This window comes from Pantherophis guttatus, chromosome 8 (assembly GCF_059756535.1).
Source record: "Pantherophis guttatus breed Tessera chromosome 8, ASM5975653v1, whole genome shotgun sequence".
NCBI classification, from domain to species: Eukaryota; Metazoa; Chordata; class Lepidosauria; order Squamata; family Colubridae; genus Pantherophis; species Pantherophis guttatus.
Genome location: NC_142070.1, coordinates 14,179,750 through 14,200,515, shown reverse-complemented (window position 1 = coordinate 14,200,515; position 20,766 = coordinate 14,179,750). Strand labels below are relative to the sequence as shown.

General features: G+C 42.0%; 1 protein-coding gene across 1 annotated transcript; it reads right to left on the bottom strand.

Annotated features, from left to right (window-relative positions):
- Positions 1-1,856: 1,856 nt before the first annotated feature.
- LOC117678985 (uncharacterized) lies at positions 1,857-18,793 on the bottom strand. The gene is made up of 3 exons (XM_034440529.3): positions 15,334-18,793; positions 6,226-6,294; positions 1,857-3,954 (listed from the first exon to the last, which is right to left on the bottom strand). The coding sequence occupies exons 2-3, from the start codon at positions 6,277-6,279 to the stop codon at positions 2,233-2,235; spliced, it is 1,776 nt and encodes a 591-aa protein (XP_034296420.3). The 5' UTR covers positions 6,280-6,294; positions 15,334-18,793; the 3' UTR covers positions 1,857-2,232.
- Between the last annotated feature and the right edge of the window lie 1,973 nt (positions 18,794-20,766).

Below are 20,766 nucleotides of genomic sequence, written 5' to 3'. Positions count from 1 at the left end.
ATTGTAATTCAAGAACTACTTGTAATGCAATGATTAGCAGGTACTTAAGATAGCTGGTTACTACTTATAGTCTATAACAGGGGTGTCAAACTCAAGGTCCGTGGGCCAGATCCGGCCCATGGGGTACTTAGATCTGGCCCGTAGGACCACCCTGGAAACAGCGAAGGACCGGCCTGTGGTGCCTTTGCCAGTGAAAACAGAGCTCAGGAGGGCCGCGCAAAGCCCTCCCAGTCTCCGTTTTTGGCTGCAATGGCTTCCTGCAACACTCTGCCAATGAAAATGGAGCTTGGGGAGGCCACACACGGCCTACCAGGGCTCTATTTTCACTGGCAGAGGGCTGCAGGAGGCCGTTGCGGCTGAAAACGGAGCCCGGGTAGGAAGCGCACGGCCTCCCCAAGCTCCGTTTTTGCTGGCAGAGGGCTGCAGGAGGCCGTCGCAGCCGAAAACGGAGCCCGTGCAGGAAGCGCACAGCCTCCCCAAGCTCCGTTTTCGCTGGCAGAGGGATGCAGGAGGCCATCGTGGCCAAAGACAGAGCCTCGATGTGTGACATCGCGCTGACCACGCCCCCCTGTCCCCCCCCCGAGGTCAAACACAACCCTGAAGTGGCCCTCAATGAAATCGAGTTTGATACCCCTGGTTTATAGTGTGTCCAAGATTTGATAGGATATTGCTTTATTATTTCTAATATTGCTATAATACTTCTTAAGCAAGTTGGAAGAGATGTTGGGCCCTGTTCTGCCAGCTCATTTACAGCATAGCCTGAGCTTTAAAGAACCTTGACACACTAGCTTTGTGGCGCAGTCAAGATTCCACACCCTAGTTCTATAATAAGAAGCCACAATCCCCCAAATTAGAAAAGAAAACAAATGTCAAAAAAAAAAAAAAAGAGGGAAAAATCACAGAGAACACAAGAAGGAAAGGTTTATTTACTCTAGCCTTCCTCAACCAAGGGCCCTCTGCATGAGTTAGGACTGCATTTATCAGAATTCCTACCCGGAGAGCTGAGAAGTTTAGCAATTGTAGTTTAGAGACATCTAGAGAATATCAGATGAGTAAAGTTGGTCCCACCATTTTCAATTTTGACTGTACATTACTTTCGGTCCGTAACATTTTTTTTTAATGCTTAATTATGTGTCCCTATAGATCTGGTAATGCATGATCCACTTGAAAGCAATTGTATTTCTGTATTTAGGGCAGCGTCACCAGTGGTGGGTTTCAAAAATCTTTACTACCGGTTCTGTGGGTGTGGATTGGTGGGCATGGCATGGGAAGGATACAGTAAAATCTCCATTCCGACCCCACTCCAGGGGAAGGATACTGTAAAATCTCCATTCCCTCCCCAATCCAGGGGAAGGTTACTGCAAAATCCCCATTTCCTCCCAATCAGCTGGGACTCGGGAGGCAGAGAATAGATGGGGGTGGGGCCAGTCAGAATTTTTACTACCGGTTCTCCGAACTACTCAAAATTTCCGCTACCGGTTCTCCAGAACTGATCAGAACCTGCTGAAACCCACCTCTGCAGCGCACTCTATATTTATAATTGTCAGATCTACACATTGTGCTACATTGGTGTTCATACAGTTGTTGAAGCCATACATCCCAAAGGCTGGCTGGACTCACATATTAGGCCAAGTCAGACATCATTTAAAAAAAAAAAAGAATGCACATTGTGACAGTGAGTGCAAAGGGTGAACAAGCAATTGCTTTTAGCTCACCTTAAATATTGTGACACTCCTCAAAGAATCATGAGGAGTGGTACTCACATATGTACACATGTAGAACTCTAGTTTCCAAATGGATGTCTAGAAAAAGAATACTGTTATTAATTCAAAGTGCACCCATGGGTTACAAAACAATTTGGAACCAGTTGCAAATGTTCTTTTTTTATTACTGGAGAAATCTGAAAATTGCTTAGGGCTTGTAGTAGGGTTTTTTTTTTTTTTTTTTTTGAGAACTCTGTATTTTATTGTAATTGTGAATATTTCTTTTCATGGATCGTTATCTTTTTTTTGCAATAGTGAGGTCAGTGGAGCAGCCAAAATAGACACCAAGTGTTTTATAAAAAGAATTTTAAAATTTGTTACTTCATTGAACTTCCCTGCCTAATACAGTAAAGCGGTTATCAAAATAAGAATGAAATGTACTATTCACACTTTTGCCAACAATGCTACCATTTTGACTTATTATATTCATACGTGCAGCTTTTTCCTACTGTTTCGCCTCTCAAATAGTTTATTTTGAACCACTGGAATTACTAGAATTTCCAGAATCACTGGAGCTACTATTGCCATTAGAATCATCCGAGGCATCGGAAGCACTGGAGCTGTTGGAATCACTAGAGCTACTGGACTCAGAAGAATCACCAGAATCACTAGAGTCACTGGAATCATTTGAATCACTGGAGCTGTTGGAATCGCTGGAATCACTGGAGCTACTGGAGCTGCTAGAAGAGTCACTAGAATCACTGTTAGAATCTCCAGAATCACTAGAGGCACTGGAGCTGCTTGACTCACTGGAGGCACTGGAGCTGCTCGAATCACTGGAATCACTGGAGCTGCTTGAATCGGTAGAGGCACTGGAGCTGCTTGAGTCACTGGAGTCACTAGAACTTTTGGAGTCACTGGAGTCACTGGAGCTGCTTGAGTCACTCGAATCACTAGAACTTTTGGAGTCACTGGAATCACTGGAGCTGCTTGAATCACTGGAATCACTAGAACTTTTGGAGTCACTGGAGTCACTGGAGCTGCTTGAGTCACTGGAGTCACTGGAGCTGCTTGAGTCACTGGAGTCACTAGAACTTTTGGAGTCGCTGGAGTCACTGGAGCTGCTTGAGTCACTGGAATCACTAGAACTTTTGGAGTCACTGGAGTCACTGGAACTGCTTGAATCACTGGAACTACTAGAACTGTTTGAATCACTGGAGTCACTGGAGCTGCTTGAATCACTAGAGTCACTGGAGCTGCTTGAATCACTGGAGCCACTGGAGCTGCTTGAATCACTGGAGTCACTGGAACTGTTCGAATCACTGGAGCTGCTTGAATCACTGGAGTCACTGGAGCTGCTGCTTGAATCACTGGAGTCACTGGAGCTGCTTGAGTCACTGGAGTCACTGGAGCTGCTTGAATCACTGGATTCACTGGAGCTGCTTGAGTCACTAGAGTCACTAGAATCAGTAGAGTCATTTGAGCTACTCGAATCACTAGGGTCGCTGGAGTCTTGGGCTCCATTGGAACCATCTGGGCTTCCGGGATTTGCTGAGTGGTTTGATTGTTCTGATTCCTCATCATTTGAATCGCTTGAACTACTTGGTGCCCCAGGTTGCTGGTTGGAATTGCTCTCACCGGAATCAGAGTCATCAGCATATCCGGGGTCATCTCCTTGCATGCCCTCATCATATAAATTGAAGCTGTCAAAACTGTAATGGTCCTTAGAGAACACATCAACATCTTTGCTTGATTTAAGACCATTCCTGGTATGGGATCCCTCGCTAAGTTGTTTTTCAGCAAAGGGATCTGTCTCGTGAACGTTGGAGCTTCCGGTTGTGGATGCTGGACCTAGAACTGCATTGTTCTCTCTCTTATCCTCAATGTAATTTTCTTCCACATGGCTGGTCTTTTTGAGAAGATCCAGCTGAGAGCTTTTAAGGTATTGACCCAGATTTTCCTGTGTATTATACTGGCTGTTACTTGTGGTTTGTGCTAGTCCTATGCCATCCTGAAGCAGCTGCCTCTCCTTTGCATTTTGATGCCCTCTGATAGCATCACCTGTAGAGACTTTTCCAGCTGTAACATGCTGTTTCTTGAGGTTGAGCAATATTCCTCCTTCCTGGTGCTCACCATCTCTGTTTTGCTTCTGCTCATTTTTATGGTCAGGATTAACTAATATTTTTTGATCTACATTAGTAGAATTAAGATTGTCTCTGGGGCCTCTTCTAAATACATCACTCCTCTGGATCTGTCATAAAGAAGCATAAAAATGAAATTTAAAAATGCTAGTTATTTAGGTAAATAACACAAATAACAAGATTGTTAGAAGGAAAGAATATATTTTTTAAAAAATCAATATGAAATGAATATGAAAACTGTGTAAGTGCATTGACATTGCAAGTAAACTCTGCCCACAGCTATGAGTTCGATCCTGACGGGACTCTGATTATGGCTCTTCCTCTTTTTCCCAAGGTCACTCCCACACACCATTACAGTAGTTCAGACATGTTCTTCATGGGACAAAAAGTTCCCATAAACCAGATCAGAACTACAAAGGGGAAAAGTTTAATGTCTCATATTCAACCAACAGAATATGGTGTGAATTGGGGTTCTGAATCTATTTAATCGCACACACAAATATATTCACTAACTTCACGAGATTAGAGCCGTAGTGGCACAGTGGTTAGAATGCAGTATTGTAGGCTAACTCTGCCGACTGCCAGCAGTTCGAGCCTGACCAGCTCAAGGTTGACTCAGCCTTCCATCCTTCCGAGGTCGGTAAAATGAGGACCCAGATTGTTGGGGCCAATATGCTGATTCTGTAAACCGCTTAGAGAAGGCTGTAAAGCACTGTGAAGTGGTATATAAGTTTAAGCACTAATGATATATAGGATAGATGGATTTATTAATGCTAATTTACTTCTCATTTCTTTGTTCTTTCCAATACTGTGCCACAGATTTTCTGCATAAGGTAATCTGTAAAACTGCCTGAGACTGCCCCACCACAAAGTTTATTTATATATTCAATTTGTATCCCGCCCTTCTCCTAGTGGACTCAGGGCAGTGCACAGCCAGAACTAAAACACATACCAATACAAAATTTAAAATTTTTAAAAGAATTATATAACTGTGGCCCAAAATTTAAAACATTGAAACTAAAACCCATTTAACAATTTAAAAGGCTAAAAAAGGCTAAAAAGGGGGGGGGGTTTCACACCAGCCCTGCTTGATGGAAAAGAAAAGTTTTTAGGGCACGACGAAAAACCCGGAGATCTGATATCCTTCGTATCTCCGGGGGCAAATCGTTCCAGAGGGCAGGAGCTGCCACAGAGAAGGCCCTCCCCCTGGGGGTCACCAGCCAACATTGCCTGGCTGACGGCACCCTGAGGAGTCCCTCTCTGTCGGAGCGTACTGGTCAGTGGGAGGCTATCGGCGGCAGAAGGTGGTCCCGCAAATACCCAGGTCCCATGCCATGGAGCGCTTTAAAGGAGGTGACCAACACCTTGAAGCGCACCCGGAAGACCATTGGAAGCCAATGCAGCTCATGCAGGAGAGGTGTCATATGGGAGCGCCCCCTTGCTTCCATAATCCCCCGCGCGGCCGCATTCTGCACCAGTTGGAGCCTCCGGGTGCTCCTCAAGGGGAGCCCCATGTAGAGAGCATGGGTTTGAGGAACTTCCTATGCTGAAGGGCCACAAGTTGTCCACCTCCATTTTTTAGGGGAGGGGCAGAAAACAGCATTAACCAATCTACACTGGAGTGGCAAAAAACTATCTCCGTTACTGACAGATTACTTAACATCTGCTGAATGATGCGGTTAAATCACTAGCATGGAACAGCCAGTGAAGTAAGAAGAAAAGCTGAATTTCCAGTCTTGCATTAGTACTCGTGTTTTTTTCAAAAATGTCTGCAAAACATAGGATGAGACCTAATCAGTTATTATGTGCCACAAAGCCAGCTGTTGTCAATACAGCAATTTCCCAAATTTTAGATATGTAGTCATTACCATTCCTAGAAGTCCTAGTCAGCATGTCCATAACTACAAAGAACATAAGCAAACGTTCTTACTGCCATATTGCAAGCATGTGAATTTTGGGTGACTCAGAATGTGTGAATCAGGATTTCAAATTTGTTGGAGTCTAGAATTAATTGCCTTGCAGAGTTTTTATGAAACTCTTTTGATGAATTAACATGGTTTTCACCAATTCTGCTGAACCTTCTTTTCTATTTTGCAGTGGGTTTTTTTTCTAAACAAGCCATTTTGCAGGTTTGCACTGGATCTAACTACTTGATCATCAGCCTTATTTAAACTGTCTACTACAGGGGTGTCAAACTCACAACAACACGTTGTCGTCACGTGACGTATCACAACTTTTTCCCCCTTTGCTAAACCAGGGGTGGGTGTGGCCAGTGTGTGACGCATCTGGCCCTTGGACTGCGAGTTTGGCACCCCTACTCTACTACATCTAGTAGATCACTACATTATTAGTTAATTTTTGTTATAGTTCAATTCACTTACAGGAGAAGCAACAACTAGTCCAAGAATACTGATAAGGAGAAGCAGAGTCTTCATATTCGGTATTGTTACCTATGAAGAAACCAAAGTACATTTTAGCATTAATACAAAGAAATTCATTGCATAATACAAATATTTACAATATTTATTTCACTGCATAATCTACCTTCTGAAGTAGAATGTTTATTAAATTCAGTCAGCAATATTATTTGAGCTCCAAGAGTCTTTCATAGAATGAACCTTTGATGGAGATGGAACTGTGTACAAGAGTGAAGTTCCATTTTATCATTGATTCATCCCAGAAATACTGTAACTGCAATCTACTGGACTTCTACTGTGAGAATTTCTCTTTAATTTCAATAAACTTACTCACCCCTAAAATATAAACATTGGCGCATACCAGAATATCCTTTTCTAATTTAATATCTTTCAGCTGGGATTTGTTTTATTTTATTTGTTATATTTACAAGAATGTTATATTTACAGAATGACTTACATAGAATTCTCTCTTCCTTTGATACCCATAGCAACAAATTTTCAAGGTAGATTTCAGGGGGGTGGAGGGGGAGGGGAGAGGGAGAAAGAGGGAGAGAGTGGGGGAGGGATATTCACTGGTCCAAATACATCAATACATTTCATAGATGAAGATGGCCTTTAACATGGATCTCCCTGAGCCTAATCAATAGCTTAGCCAATATACCAAGTAGTTTCTATTACCAGTAAAAATAACCTGTTCCTGTTTACAAACCAGAGTTCCTAATATCTAACATATCTTCCCCCAACCTACTACTCTGCTATGTTGGGACTGCATTTCCCATCACTCCATAGTCAGCATAGGTATCCTAGATGGGGTGGGGGTAGGATATCAGGTTGCGAGTACAGTGTCAGAACTGGCAGTTGCCATTTTGTCCCCCTCAAGAAGGCTGAAATTGTCCCCTCAGAAAAACCTGAAATAGCACATTTGAGATATTTGGGAAAAATAAACAGTTCCTTATTTAATAAATTGTTAAAAAAAAACCTTTAAAATTATTAATAAAATAAGTACAAATACAGCTAAAATAATATACCAAAGCATATATAACATTATATTAAGTTAATATAACAACACCTCCCCTGAAACTATTTATAATCCATCATAGTCAGGATACTCAGTTTGTCTTTACTTCCTGAACTCTCCACCTCCTGATTAGTTAGTAGGAGACTTAGTCATCCTCAGTCCTCTCTAAATATCATGTTGAAACTGGGGAAATACTTATATAGCATGAATAGGTCTATAAAAAGGCACTGCAGCAATATATAATAAGGACTTTTTGTTGTTGTTTTGGTCTCTCTAGGATAAAGTAAGGCATTTTGAAAGTCAATCACTCGGCACATTGTTGAAAGAATTATCTACCCATTGGGATTGGCGCAAGTAAGGTGGACTTAAGGTGCAATGAAATAATTTTCACTAGGAAGGCACCTATTTATCTGAGAGTCAGAGCAGTCAAACCATTTGATTTGAAAATAATATAAACCAATAGCTAACAATGCTATCTGTCCTCCCATCTCAGTGCAAACAATTGTGTTTGGGATGCACAGAGAGTCCCAAAATGTCCCATAGAAATCCCAATTGAACAGCTTCTAATGGCTCCATGTCCTTATACTGTGTTTCCCTGGAAATAAGACCAGGTTTTATATTAATTTTTGCTCCAAAAGACGCATTAGGGCTTATTTTCTGGTTAGGTCTTATTTTGGGGGAAATACGGTACTAAATGCACCCATCTGGCTGACAATTTTAACTAGGGCTTATTTTGGGAGCAGGGCTTATATTACAAGCATCCTGAAAAATCATGCTAGGACTTATTTTCCGGTTGGGTCTTATTTTTTGGGAAACAGGATAGGCACATACTAGTAGTTCTTGCTTAACAGCCCTAAAACGGGACTGGGAACTCAGTTGCTGAGTGAAGTGGTCATTAAATGAATTACCACATAACCACCCTGCTTAGCAATGGCAGTTCCAACAGTCCTGGTTGTAGACATTAAGCAAGACATCATCTGATCATAACTTGTGATGTCCTGCCAGCTTCCTATTTACTTTGCTTGCTGAATGCTAGTTGGGAAGGTTGCAAATGACAACCTTCACGGCAAACTGTGATGGTCATAAGTGCGAAGACCAGTGGTACGTCCCTTTTTTCAGTGCCACTGTAACTTCAGTCACTAAATTAATGGTAATTAAGCAAGGACCACCCATAAGAAATGAAGTATTCTAACTCTTTTACTTCAGCTGGTATATAATCACCTCCTGTTGTATGGAAAGCCCTTAATACGGCAGCTGTGGCTTTTTACCAGTTCTTTTAAAGCTGAACTGAAGTCTGTTGCACGAAAAATAATTCCAAGATAATCAAAGGCCTTAACCTGTTCAATAACGTTCCTGTTATTTTGCCATTTATTTTGATAGTATCTTTGAAAAAAAACCATAATTTATAATTAATAACTGGGTCATCATTTGAGCAATGGGAGGCAGACGGACCTAATGCTCTCCTCAGTCCAAGAGCTTAAATTGAGAATTTGGTTTCATAATCTGCACATAGAAATAATAAATAATAGGCCCATCCACCAGCCTGGCTGTGACTTTTTCCACCATAAAATGGATACAAAAAAATTAAATAGGAAATGGTTTAAAATGCACACTTTTGTCCAACACTCTGGAAGTAAGGCACCAGAGCTGAAAACTGATCTTAGTTGTCAAATTTAATTTAGATACAGGTATTATCATGCAACATTTTAATAAGGAATGTCAGCATGCACCTATGATTGGATAAGATCTCCAATTTGTTCCACAGTTCTCTAGAAAAAGTCAAAAGCTGCTTTGAAGTCAACAAATGACATATTTATATGACTCCTCTGAAGGCTGATGATGAGTATTTTTTTGAATAATGTATAATGTTGTAAAATCTAACACTGGTCCATGATTGATCTCCCCATCCTAAACTCATGTTTTTCTGTTCCCATCCAGTCCACTAGTTTGTAAAATAAGCTGACTGATAATATTTGATCAGGTAATAGTTAGAATAGCTATCAGAAGAGAAGCTAAAGGAGAGTAGAAAGAAGTTTCACTGAAGATGCTGAGAATTCTGAACTCTTGCCACAAAAATTTTGCTGAAGAATTTTGTACTCTCATTACTTAGATCAAGGGGGTGTTCGTAGTTCTGGTTTCAAACAAGAGTTTTTCTGTTTGGTCAAACTATATTTCTCATGCAGTATTTTTGAACATTGACAGCTTTAAGATATCTAGCTGACTGGGGAATTGCGGGAGTTGAAATCCACACACTTTAAAGCTGTCAAGATTGTAGGGATAGAATAACAGAGTTGGAAGGGATCTTGTAGGTCATCTAGTCCAACCCCCTGCTCAAGCAGGAGACCTGATACCATTTCTGACAGATGGCTGTCCAGTCTCTTCTTGATGTCAGCATTTCAAGCTGCATTTACTCTAGTGCTGACATAAGAAGGAGAAGCGGAGGAGTCTGGAAAGGGACGTTTGACTTTTCACCTACTTATTTTCACTGGAGATAATATCCCCTAGGAGATGGGATGGGAGGGGGGAAATTCCTTTGAGCTGGAGCAGTAGATTAGGGGTAGAGTGACTTGGAAGATGGCCAATGAGTGCAGAGGAGTGGGGAACGGAAAGGGAGGGTTTTGGGTCTGGAAGTCAGTGTTGGCTGCGATGGAGTCGGAGTTAGAATGTCGTGCTTAATAAATGAGAGTTCTTCATCAAAGACTTTGTTTGAAATGCAATTTATTTGAGACGACCTCGAAACCTGACACTTGAAAGCTTCTGTTCTGCCCCAGCTTCAGATTCCCAGAGAATGTGACACACACCAAGCTTCGCAAACACTGTTTAATTCCAAACAAACCCCTTTCAAGAATGCAGGCTTCCTGTGCAAAGGGTCCTTGTCAAAGTTATTAAGTCTGACAAAGGTTGGCAACCAGCCCAGAAAACCAGATATGAGAAGTCGCTCGCTCTCCAAGATGCTCTGCAGTAATGAGACATTGTTTCTAGCAAGAAAGCACTAGCTGCCTGCGACTTAAATAGGCTAAGGGAGTGGCCAATTATCCTCAAGTCCCACTCTCAAGTAGACCTGCTCCTCCTGAGTAGCCACTCCTGCCTTTTGGCAGCCCTGCATGCCCGAGCATTGAGGAGAGGCTCCTCCACTTCACTCTCTCCACTGGAAGGAGCCTCTGGGAGTTCTGAAGGCCCTGGCTGAGTCTCTGCCTTTGGCAGAGAGCATCCTCTTCGGCCTCCTCATTGTCTGACGCGAGCGCCGGCTGTGCAGGCTGCTGGTGCGACACCACACCAGCCTCCTCATCGGGATCAGCCACGATCCGTGCAGGCCGCTGGCAGGCCACAACAGCTTCCAGGGATGAAGCACCCACAACTTCTGAAGGTTAATAAACCCTCTTCTATCGAACAATAGTTGTTTTAAAACTGAACAGCTTGACTAGGGGAGAACTACCTGCTCTCCCCTTCAGTTATAGAACACAGGTCTCCCATTCATATAAAATTGGCTCAGGGCCATTGCAATATGCTAATAGTAGACTACCCATGAGAAGTCTAAAAATATATTGGTTTTTGCAAAAAGACAGAAATCTGGGAATTATGAAAGGCCGCTATATTTAACACAAAGCCTTTGCAATTACATAAGTGCTTGCTTGTGCAATATAAGGCGTACAAAGAACAAAACTCCCTGCTAGTTTAAACTCAGCTTTGAGTTCCAAAAGCTTCAACCTGTTCTTTTTCCCCCTCCCCCTTCTTTTTGGGGGGCTCACTTTACAGATATTGGAGTTAGAATTTACTTTGGATAATATAGGGTCTTTGCAGGTAAACCTATGAACACCGTATTTGTCTAAATAGTCTCAGTAAACCTCCTGAGAAAAAACAATGAAATAAACACACAATTCCTTCCTAGCCAATATTGTTTCTTACATTGATGAGGTGGTCATAAAGACAAATTTATTTATTTTGTTTATTTATTTTATTTTATTTTTAAATTTGATTTATATGCCGCCCTTCTCCAGAGACTCAGGGTGGCTTACAATGCGTTAAGCAATAGCCTTCATACTTTTGTATATTTATACAAAGTCAGCTTATTGCCCCCACAAACTGGGTCCTCAATTTACCTACCTTAAAAAGGATGGAAGGCTGAGTCAACCTTGAGCCTGGTGAGATTTGAACTTACAGTAATTGCAGACAGCTGGATGTTAATTACAATGCATTAGTCTGCTGAGCTATCCAGGTTCCTTTTATTATTCATATTTCTATGCCGTCCACTCTCCGAGGACTCTGGGTGGCTTACACCAAAGACAGTATACTAAATAGCATATTGTCCCCAACAATCTGGGTCCTCATTTTACCCACCTCGGAAGGATGGAAGGCTGAGTCAACCTTGAGCCGGTGAGATTTGATCTGCTGATCTGCTGAACTAGCAGTCAGCTGAAGTAGTTGCAGTACTGCACTCTAACCACTGCGCCACCTCGGCTCATATAAATAAGTCATATTTACTGATTCGCGCACATAGATTGCATTATCTCTGCATTTTGTACATTTGGAGAATTTACAGCATCCCAGGAACATCTGGAAGTTGTTATTATAACCACTATAACTGGCTGAGGGTTGTTGAGTTTTTTTATTCTCAAAGGCATGGCAGCAAATATACTCATGTAGGCTTTAATTATCAACACCAGCCCTTGGGCTGATATGCCACCCAAGACCAAAAAAGCCACATGAGTTGTTAATCATCTCCTCTATATGCTGGTCAAATGATTCTGTACTATTTCAGCAGCTATAAAGGTCCAGGCACTGTGAAACCACCAGAGAGGTGAGAACTCATAATAATAGGTTTCTAGCTGTCACGAGATGGGACATCCCAATTTAGGTGGGGAAAGAAAAAAGCTTCAAGAGAAACATATAGAATAAATAGATGGGAAAGTCCAGTATATCATAAGGTAAAAAACCTCAACGTTCTTTTTTTAAAGTACTTAAGAGTTCATTATTGTGCTTGGTTCAAACCAAGGTATCTATTGAGACATTCTTCTCAAACCACTTGGGTTTTAAGTTTTCCACAGTGGGGTGGAAACAGGCAATTGCCAAGAGAATAGAAGAGGTTCTCTCAATTTCAAATATCTTTGGAAAGCATTATTGTAACGGTAAGAGGAATGACCAGTGGTAATTTTCAAATAAGAGCAAGAGGTTAAAATATCATGCCTATATATATATATATAAAAAAACCAATCAAATCTTTCCCATTGAAAGCGGGGGGGGGGGGCATCTCAGAGACTTATATAATTGTACGTAGTAATGTGAAGAAGGCAGAGTGGGATATATTTTTCTCTGCTAAAGTTGGACATTTATTGACAATAAATTCAAATTCTGGTAAAAGAAAATGCCGCTTCATGGAATGTGTTAATTGATGGACTCTATTGCTTGAATAGAATAGAATAGAATAGAATAGAATAGAATAGAATAGAATAGAATAGAATAGAATAGAATAGAATAGAATAGAATAGAATAGAATAGAATAGAATAGAATTCTTTATTGGCCAAGTGTGACAAGGAATTTGTCTTACTGCATACGCTCTAGGAGTACATAAAAGAAAGGATAAAAGATGCAGCAATGATCTTTTTTCAAAGTTGATGTCATAAAATTGATCCATCTAGCTAGCACTTCTACTCAAGAGCAAAGATGGGAAGTTTAGAGCCATTCAGCTGTTGGCCTTCTCAATAATTTCTGTCTATGGGATCATAGATTATAAAATTTTCCCATAGCTGCTCAAAATGGACATATGGAACCATTAAGCCTGTAGATAATATGCAATTGAATCCCAGTGAAGACAGAGGAAGAGGCAATGGTAGGGGGGAAAAAAACAGTTGTAGCCTTCATACCTTGGTTGTGAGCTATCCAGAAACAACTGTGCTAATGTAGAGGAAGGACTAGGTGGTTAGTCTCCTTGAGCAAGTTTTTACTTCTGTAATTGTTCAAAAAAAGGCATTCACACCAGAAGAGGACAACCAAACCTGATTAAGCTGTGGAAAGAAACCCCAAAAGGACATGAGAGGATTATTAACACCATCCTTTTTCTGTTGTCTTTTCGTCCTAGGTTTCAAAACAAGTAGAAGGACAAAGAGTGATAAGAGGAAATGGAACCAAGGCCACCAAATAGAAGTGTATCTAATACTAATTGTCCAAATGAGGGATAACATCTCCAGTAAATAACATTTTTAACATGGTGCTGCCAGAAATTCTTCCTTTTACCTCTATCTCCCAGTGCATAAAAGGAATTCTCCTAACTTCTCAATTGCCTTCTAGTAACTTATAAGGATTTCAACCTGTAGCAAGCCAACTTATACATTGTTATTGTTTTTATTACAGTTTCTTCACTCCATTCTGGTCCAAATTTCATTTTATCTTAGGGGAGCAGATCATGTTCTTATTTTTATCTGTCAAATTTTGGAAGACTATTCAGATAGCAACAAAGATGATCTTTTCCTTGTGCGTAAATTCTGTCAAAAATCTGTTCAACATGTGTGTCATTTTTTCCGAAAAACTAATTTCATCTAGATATTCCAGAAGAAGAATTAAAACCCCTTTAGGAAAGTCCAAGCTCATGTTCTACATTCTAATCATTTCCAGTTGCTGAAAAAACAACCGCAAAGCCATCATTATCTCACCACTAAATTCATATAGCTACTGAGATAGCATCTCCCCAAATTCAAATGCAGTTGCTTAAGGATCAAGCTTGACATTAAATTCCCCCTCTGCTGAAGTTCCGGTAATTGCTAGCATTCCCAGCTTAGATTATTCGCATTTTGAGAAAAACCTGAACATTAAAACCAAATATGCATTTCATACCACATTCAGTTTGGTCCTAGCTAGAAGAGTGCCCTATTTAATCCTAAAAGTTTTATTCACACTGTGTTATCAGCATGTTAGATTCTGCAAACATAACCATAACTGCTTCAGTTCCCTGAATTTAAAACAGGACATCCTCGGTTTTAAAATTTACTGTACTGTTGAGTACTATACTGAAATGAAATGAAACCATTTGTCTGAAATGGTATAGGATTTCCTGCTTGAGCAGGGGGTCAGATTAGGAGACCTTCCAACTGTTATTCTGTGCTGAATCTGACTATATGCATGCTATTAATGTTTTCTTCCATCAATGGGTCATCCCTCTTGAGACTAATGGAAGGACAAATATGCACATTGCAACTTCTCATAGTTTCAATTTTTTCCATTCATAAATTCAGTTGCTCCTATTTCTCTGCTTTTTTTGAGTTTGGAAATGTACACATTTATATGCATCATTCTCCATGCCTTTTGTTTGAAGTTATACCTAACGTCCACATGTTGTGCAGGATGTTATAACGTATATTTTAGTAAAATTTTAATGAAGAGAGAGGGGCTGTTCTGTAATATACATCATTTAATTACCAAGCTGCATTTCAACTTTTGGATAAGTGTGAAATCCGAAAGGCAACTGGATTTCACTGGGTGGCTTGCTTGAAAATATAAAATTGGTTTTGTTCATATTTTGAGATGAACAAGTCAAAATGGAACATTTTACTTCTAGTCATCAGGAGTTGAACTCAACTCAATGGTACCTACGGTACTTAAGAAAATTTAACTGTACTCTTGACCCTGCTGAGAACAATGTCACAGAAATTACTCTTTCTGTCATAATTATATAGATCTTTTTTTTTTTTAGCTTTTTTCACAAATGGCAAAAATCCAGCAGACAAGATCACAACATTTCTGAATGAAGAAGTGCTCCAGTTATTTAGATTTCCACTTGGAACTCTGTCTGTTACATACAAATTTATGGCATACAACTCTGTGCAAATGCACAAAACAGCTTTCGTGCAGCAGAATGATGCTAAATCGCTTTTAGTCTCTCTCACTTAAATTTTCCTATTTGCTTTTAAAATGGACATCCAGTGCAAGAATTTCAAATAGCCATTTATTTGGAGAAAAGGTATACTCAACGCTCTATACATTCTATCCCTCCATATTTTTTTTAATAAAGCGATTATATGGGAAACTTCGTTTTTCCAATTTAAAAAAATAATCCACTCACCTTTTTGCTGGACACCTGTGAATAGTTTAAAAACCATTGGGGTACTGGATGCTTCTGTGCCTCGGGTTTTGAGATGAAGACCCAGAATGGTACCCTGCAAGAATATAAACTGTGGTTTAGTTTCTAAGCAACCAATTGGAGCTTAGCAACTTCACATGGTCTTAAATGGAAACCCACTAATCCCTCCTTTTGTCCTTGAAATTATTAGGTACCTTTGCACTAAATTGAACTCCTCTGTATCCCACACTCCTGCAAAATACTAGATAAGTATATTTTATGACTTGTTTGTGGAAGATAATATATATTATGAATGCCAGATAAGTTCCTGGTCTGTGATTATAGTTTTATTCTCCTACATTTTCCTTTCGTGATGTTCAGGAGATACTTTCTAAGCAAAAGGTAACATTTTAGTGACACTTAGATCCGGCTATCTGTTATACCAGTTTACTCTTAATAACTATTTTTATGATGCTTCTAATCACATATTCTTGCCTGCCTGTTGTCAAAGGCTTCTATTTATTCATACTCAGGTTTTCCTTACAAAGCCTCCAAGTACTGATTTTTGCTGTAATGAAAAACGTATTTATTCAACGTAGACATCACATACCTTCTTCTAACTCAGAGACCTGGATCAGATATCACAGTAAGCCCAAATATGAACAAGAAAGATATGGATATGCTACACTATCTGTTTATATTCTGGCCCATTAAATCAAATTTTGTGATTTTCTCTGACATTGAATATGTCCAACAGTCTCTGCACACAGACAATGGACATTGTGTAGAGATTTTTTGCTATGTGTTTTATTAGGAACAGAAGTAAAGCTTTTCTGCAGAGGTCCAAACCATAAGGAATACATTGCATCTTGAAATTTGTACACATCCCCAATTCATAAGACCATGGCTTTTTTGGAGGATAAAACTGTATCGCAAGTTATTTTTATTCCTTAAAGATTTTTTATGATGTTTTAGTTGCTCATGCTATGTTATACCCTGTTTTCCCCAAAATAAGACATTCCCTCATAATAAGCCCAATTGGGCTTTTGAGCACATGGCAATAATGCATGCCTTGTATTGCGAATTTAGGGACCCAGAGGATATCCTTTTAGGCCAATTAATATGCGGAGTCAGGGATATCCGATTGCAGTGCCGTCTATTAGCTAGGACAGACGTCACGTTGCAATCTGCAGTAGACGAAGCTCAAGCCTCAGAATTATCTAATAAGTCAGCCACTGAGATAAGGAAGAACCTAAGCCCACAAGCTGCCCGTAAAGCTACCACTGTTCACCAAGATGAGATCAACTCTGACCAGATGTCAGAGGATGAGGAGGACATCAGTCACCTCAAAATGACCCAAAAGAAGGGTTGGCGCACTGAAGGGAAGAAGGCACAAGTCCTATGTATAGGTTGTGAGGGAAATCATCATCGTTCCGCATGTAGATTTAAGAATGTTGATTGCAGGAAATGCAGAAACAGGGACCACCTCGCAAGGGTCTGTAGAGCAAATCAGCCGGCAGAAAATAATTCAGTAAGACCTATTCCTGAATACCGACCCCGAAAATGACTGGGTAAGAAGGGGGAAGACTGTTTCACTATCTATAGGGGTGCCTGCCACCCCGAGACAGTGATAGATCAGACTAGCTCCAAGTTGAGGCAAAAAATTTCCCTCACAGTTTTAAAAGAAGGGAAGCCCTGTAAAATGGAGATAGACACCGGTTCCTCCGTGTCTATTATATCCTGGAACAGTCTTAAAGGAATAGTACCCTCAATGGCTAAGAGGCGTTTGACTTCTTGTCAGTTCCGACTTCGTGATTACCAGGGTAATCACATCCCTGTTTTAGGCTGTGGGAAGTTTTGGGTCCAATACCAAGGGTTCAGCAGCCGCCTTAAGTGTATAGTCGTTGAGGGCTCGTTACCCAGTTTACTGGGACTAGAATTGTTTGATACTTTAGGATTGGCTGTGACTGATGCCACTACCCCTGAGGTATTTTCAGACTTGATCCCTGAATTCTTAGATGTTTACAGTGAGGGACTTGGCAGGTATACTGGTATACCAATCTCTTTTAATTTGGACCCCAAGATTGCCCCTATACGGCTTTTGCACTCCACCCACAAGTGAACAAAGAAATTGACAAACTGCTAGTGCAGGGCATTTTAGAATCGGTGGACCATGCCCGATGGGAGACACCAATCATCATCCCCCTAAAGTGTGATGGCTCCATACGCATCTGTGCAGATTACAAGGTGACTCTCAACAAAGCCCTACAGGCTAACCCCTATCCTGTCCCAGTAGTGCAACACCTGCTCCATTCTTTGGGACAAGGTACCATCTTCGCCAAACTCAACATGGCACAAGCCTATCAACAACTGGAGGTGGATGATGAAACTGCTGAGGCGCAGACAATTGTCACCGATCACGACGCTTTTCATCGTCAACGACTGCAATTTGGGGTCTGCGTCACCCCTGGCATTTTTCAATGCCTTATGGAGAGACTGCTATATGACTTGCCAGGGGTGATCCCCTACTTTGACGACGTCTTCATGTCTGCAACGGATGAAGCCAACCTTGCTACCTGCCTTTGTGTCGTGCTAACCCGTTTCCAGCAAACTGGACTGAAGTTCAAGCCTGACAAGTGCAAATTGGGGATGCCACAAGTGGAATTCCTAGGCTACTTCATTGATGCTGCCTGTCTACATCTGACACCTTCAAAAGTGCTAGCCATTCGAAACGCCCTGACGCCAGCAAGCAAGCCCAAACTGCAAGCGTTTCTGGGACTTTTGAACTTTTATAATATGTTTTTGCCTCGCAAGGCTACCATCGCTGAGCCTCTCCACTGTCTCCTGGACAACTGGATGCCTTAGAAATGGGGGCAGAAAAAAGCTCCCGCTTTCCGGGATGTCAAGGCACTGCTCACTTCAGACAGTGTTTTGGTCCAATATGACAGCGACCTCCCTCTTACTGTTGCCTGTGACATGTCACTTTATGGGGTGGGGGCTGTTCTGAGCCATCGGTTACCAAATGGAACTGAGGCCCCCATCGCCTACTTTTCCAGGACTCTGTCTGCCACAAAATGAAATTATGGACACATCGACAAAGAAGTGCTGGCATTAGTGGCCAGCGTTAAATGCTTCCATGATTACTTATACAGCTGTTTCTTTGACCTCTTTACAGATCACAAGCCGCTGTTGGGAATCCTGGCCAGCGATCATCAAACCCCACAAATCCTGTCACCAAGGATGACAAGATGGGCTGTATTCTTGGCAGCTTATAATTATAAACTGACTCATCTCCCAGGTAAAGCCTTGGGAAATGCTGATGCGCTCAGACGATGTCCCCTGCCTGCACCTGGGAGACCCTGCTCTGGCCCCGTCAATCCTCCAGATTGATGAACAGAAGAGTCTGGTGTTGGCATTGGACTTCGCCAGGTACACCGCTAAGGATAGGGTCTTACGTGAATTTCTGGACTGGGTGCGAAGGGGGTGGCCGCTGGACCAAGTAGCTGTTGAGTTCCAGCCCTACAAGATCAGACAGCAGGAGATATTAACCTTAAGGGGCTGCCTGTTGTGGGGCACCAGGGTGATAATTCCTTTAGAGCTAAGTTAGATGAAGCAATCTTGGCCTGGGTCACCAAGTGCCAGTGGTGCCAGCTAACTAGTTCAGCCCCTCCCATATTGCCAGTTAGGGAATGGAAGGTCCCAGGGCCCCCTTGGTCCTGAATACATGTGGATTTTACTAAGCTGTTTCAGGGACACATCTTCATGGTTATCATGGACGCTTATTCTAAGTGGGTGGAGGTGGTATCTACAACCTCAACCACAGCTGAAGCTGTCGTCCGAGCCTTGCGAAAGTTATTCGTAACCCACGACCTGCCTGATGTCATAGTGACAGATAACGGCCCTCAACTAACATTGGCCTCTTTCCAAATTTACTTGGCAAGTCATGGCATTAGGAATGCCACAGTGGCCCCTTTCCACCTGGCCAGCAATGGTCTGGCTGAACAAACTGTAAGATTGGCTAAGGAAGCCCTCACCAAACTAGGGCCCGGGGACTGGCAAACCAAATTAGCCACCTACCTATTGACTCAGCATGCGACATCATGCCCGACAACAAACAGCAGCCTGGCTTAGTTGCTAATGGGCTGCCAGTTGAGAATGGACCTGGACCATTTACACCAGATTATTTCCCAGAGAAGCCCCCGGATTCGATCAGTGGGGCCCGCTCCTTCCAGGAAGGAGATTGGGTGTATACCCAAAATTATGGAGGGGATCCTTGGTGGTGCCAGGCCAAGTAGTTGAAGTGATAGGACCCCACTCATACAGGGTCCTGTTGGAAGGTGGCCGCACACGGCGAAGGCACATGGACCAACTACGATGATGCCATTTGCTTCCACTAGAGTTGGTTGCAAGCCAGGCCCTACCTGGGTAATTCATGCCAGAAGCTGCGGAAGACACAGCAGCCAAGGGCAAACTAATCCACAACTCTCAATCTGACAACAAGCAGGCCATAGACATACCTTTTATTCTTGAGCCAATGCCACCAGACGACTCCCATGTCGAAGTTGCCATGCAGCCTCCGGAAGTTCCAGAAGTTCCGAAGAATAGTCCACCTACCTCAACTGAAACTATTGGACTGCGCAGATTGGGGAGGAGCCGGAAACGCCCAGTTTACCTCACTGTTGTGGCCCGTCAGCGGCCTGTGCATCTAGTAGCTGATTCCGACAGTGAGGAGGCTGGTGTGGTGATGCATCAGCAGCCTGTGCAACTGGCACTTGAGTCAAACAATGAGGAGACTGGAGAAGATGTGGTGCCAGAGGCCCTGATTCAGCCAGGGCCTTCAGAACCTCCAGAAGCTCCCATAAGTGAAGAGGAAGAAGAGGAGGAGCCTCTTCTCGATGCACGAGTGCGCAGAGCTGTTAAAAGGCAGGAGGGGCTCCTCAGGAGGAGGTCTCTTCGAGAGTAAGGCTTTGGGCTAATTGACCACTCCCCTAGCCTATTTAAGGAAGGACGACGACTGATGCAATTTTCAGGAAACAACTTCGTTCATATTCCTTCGCGTCTTGATTCCAGAAACATTTGATCGGCTCTTGCTTCTCTCCTGTCAGTTTTCCTGCAAATTGCTTCTGGGCATTCTGCCAACCACAGTAAGATTATGGTTATCTGAAATACTGTGCCTCAGAATTGAGTTATTATTCTTTGGATTCTTGTTGGCTGTTAATGAAGTTAAATTAACAGCTCTTGTTCAGAAAAGACTGATTTAAACTGTACTTGTGTTTGAACAACTACTAAGAAAGCTCATTAGTAGTCCTTAATTAGTAAACTAAGGTTTGCACGGACTTTGTGTGTGCTGCGTTGTGTGTGCTGGTCCTTAATACTCTCTGAGCTTCGTTGTTTTCCTGCAGATGTTTCATAACCAAACTAGGTAACATCATCAGT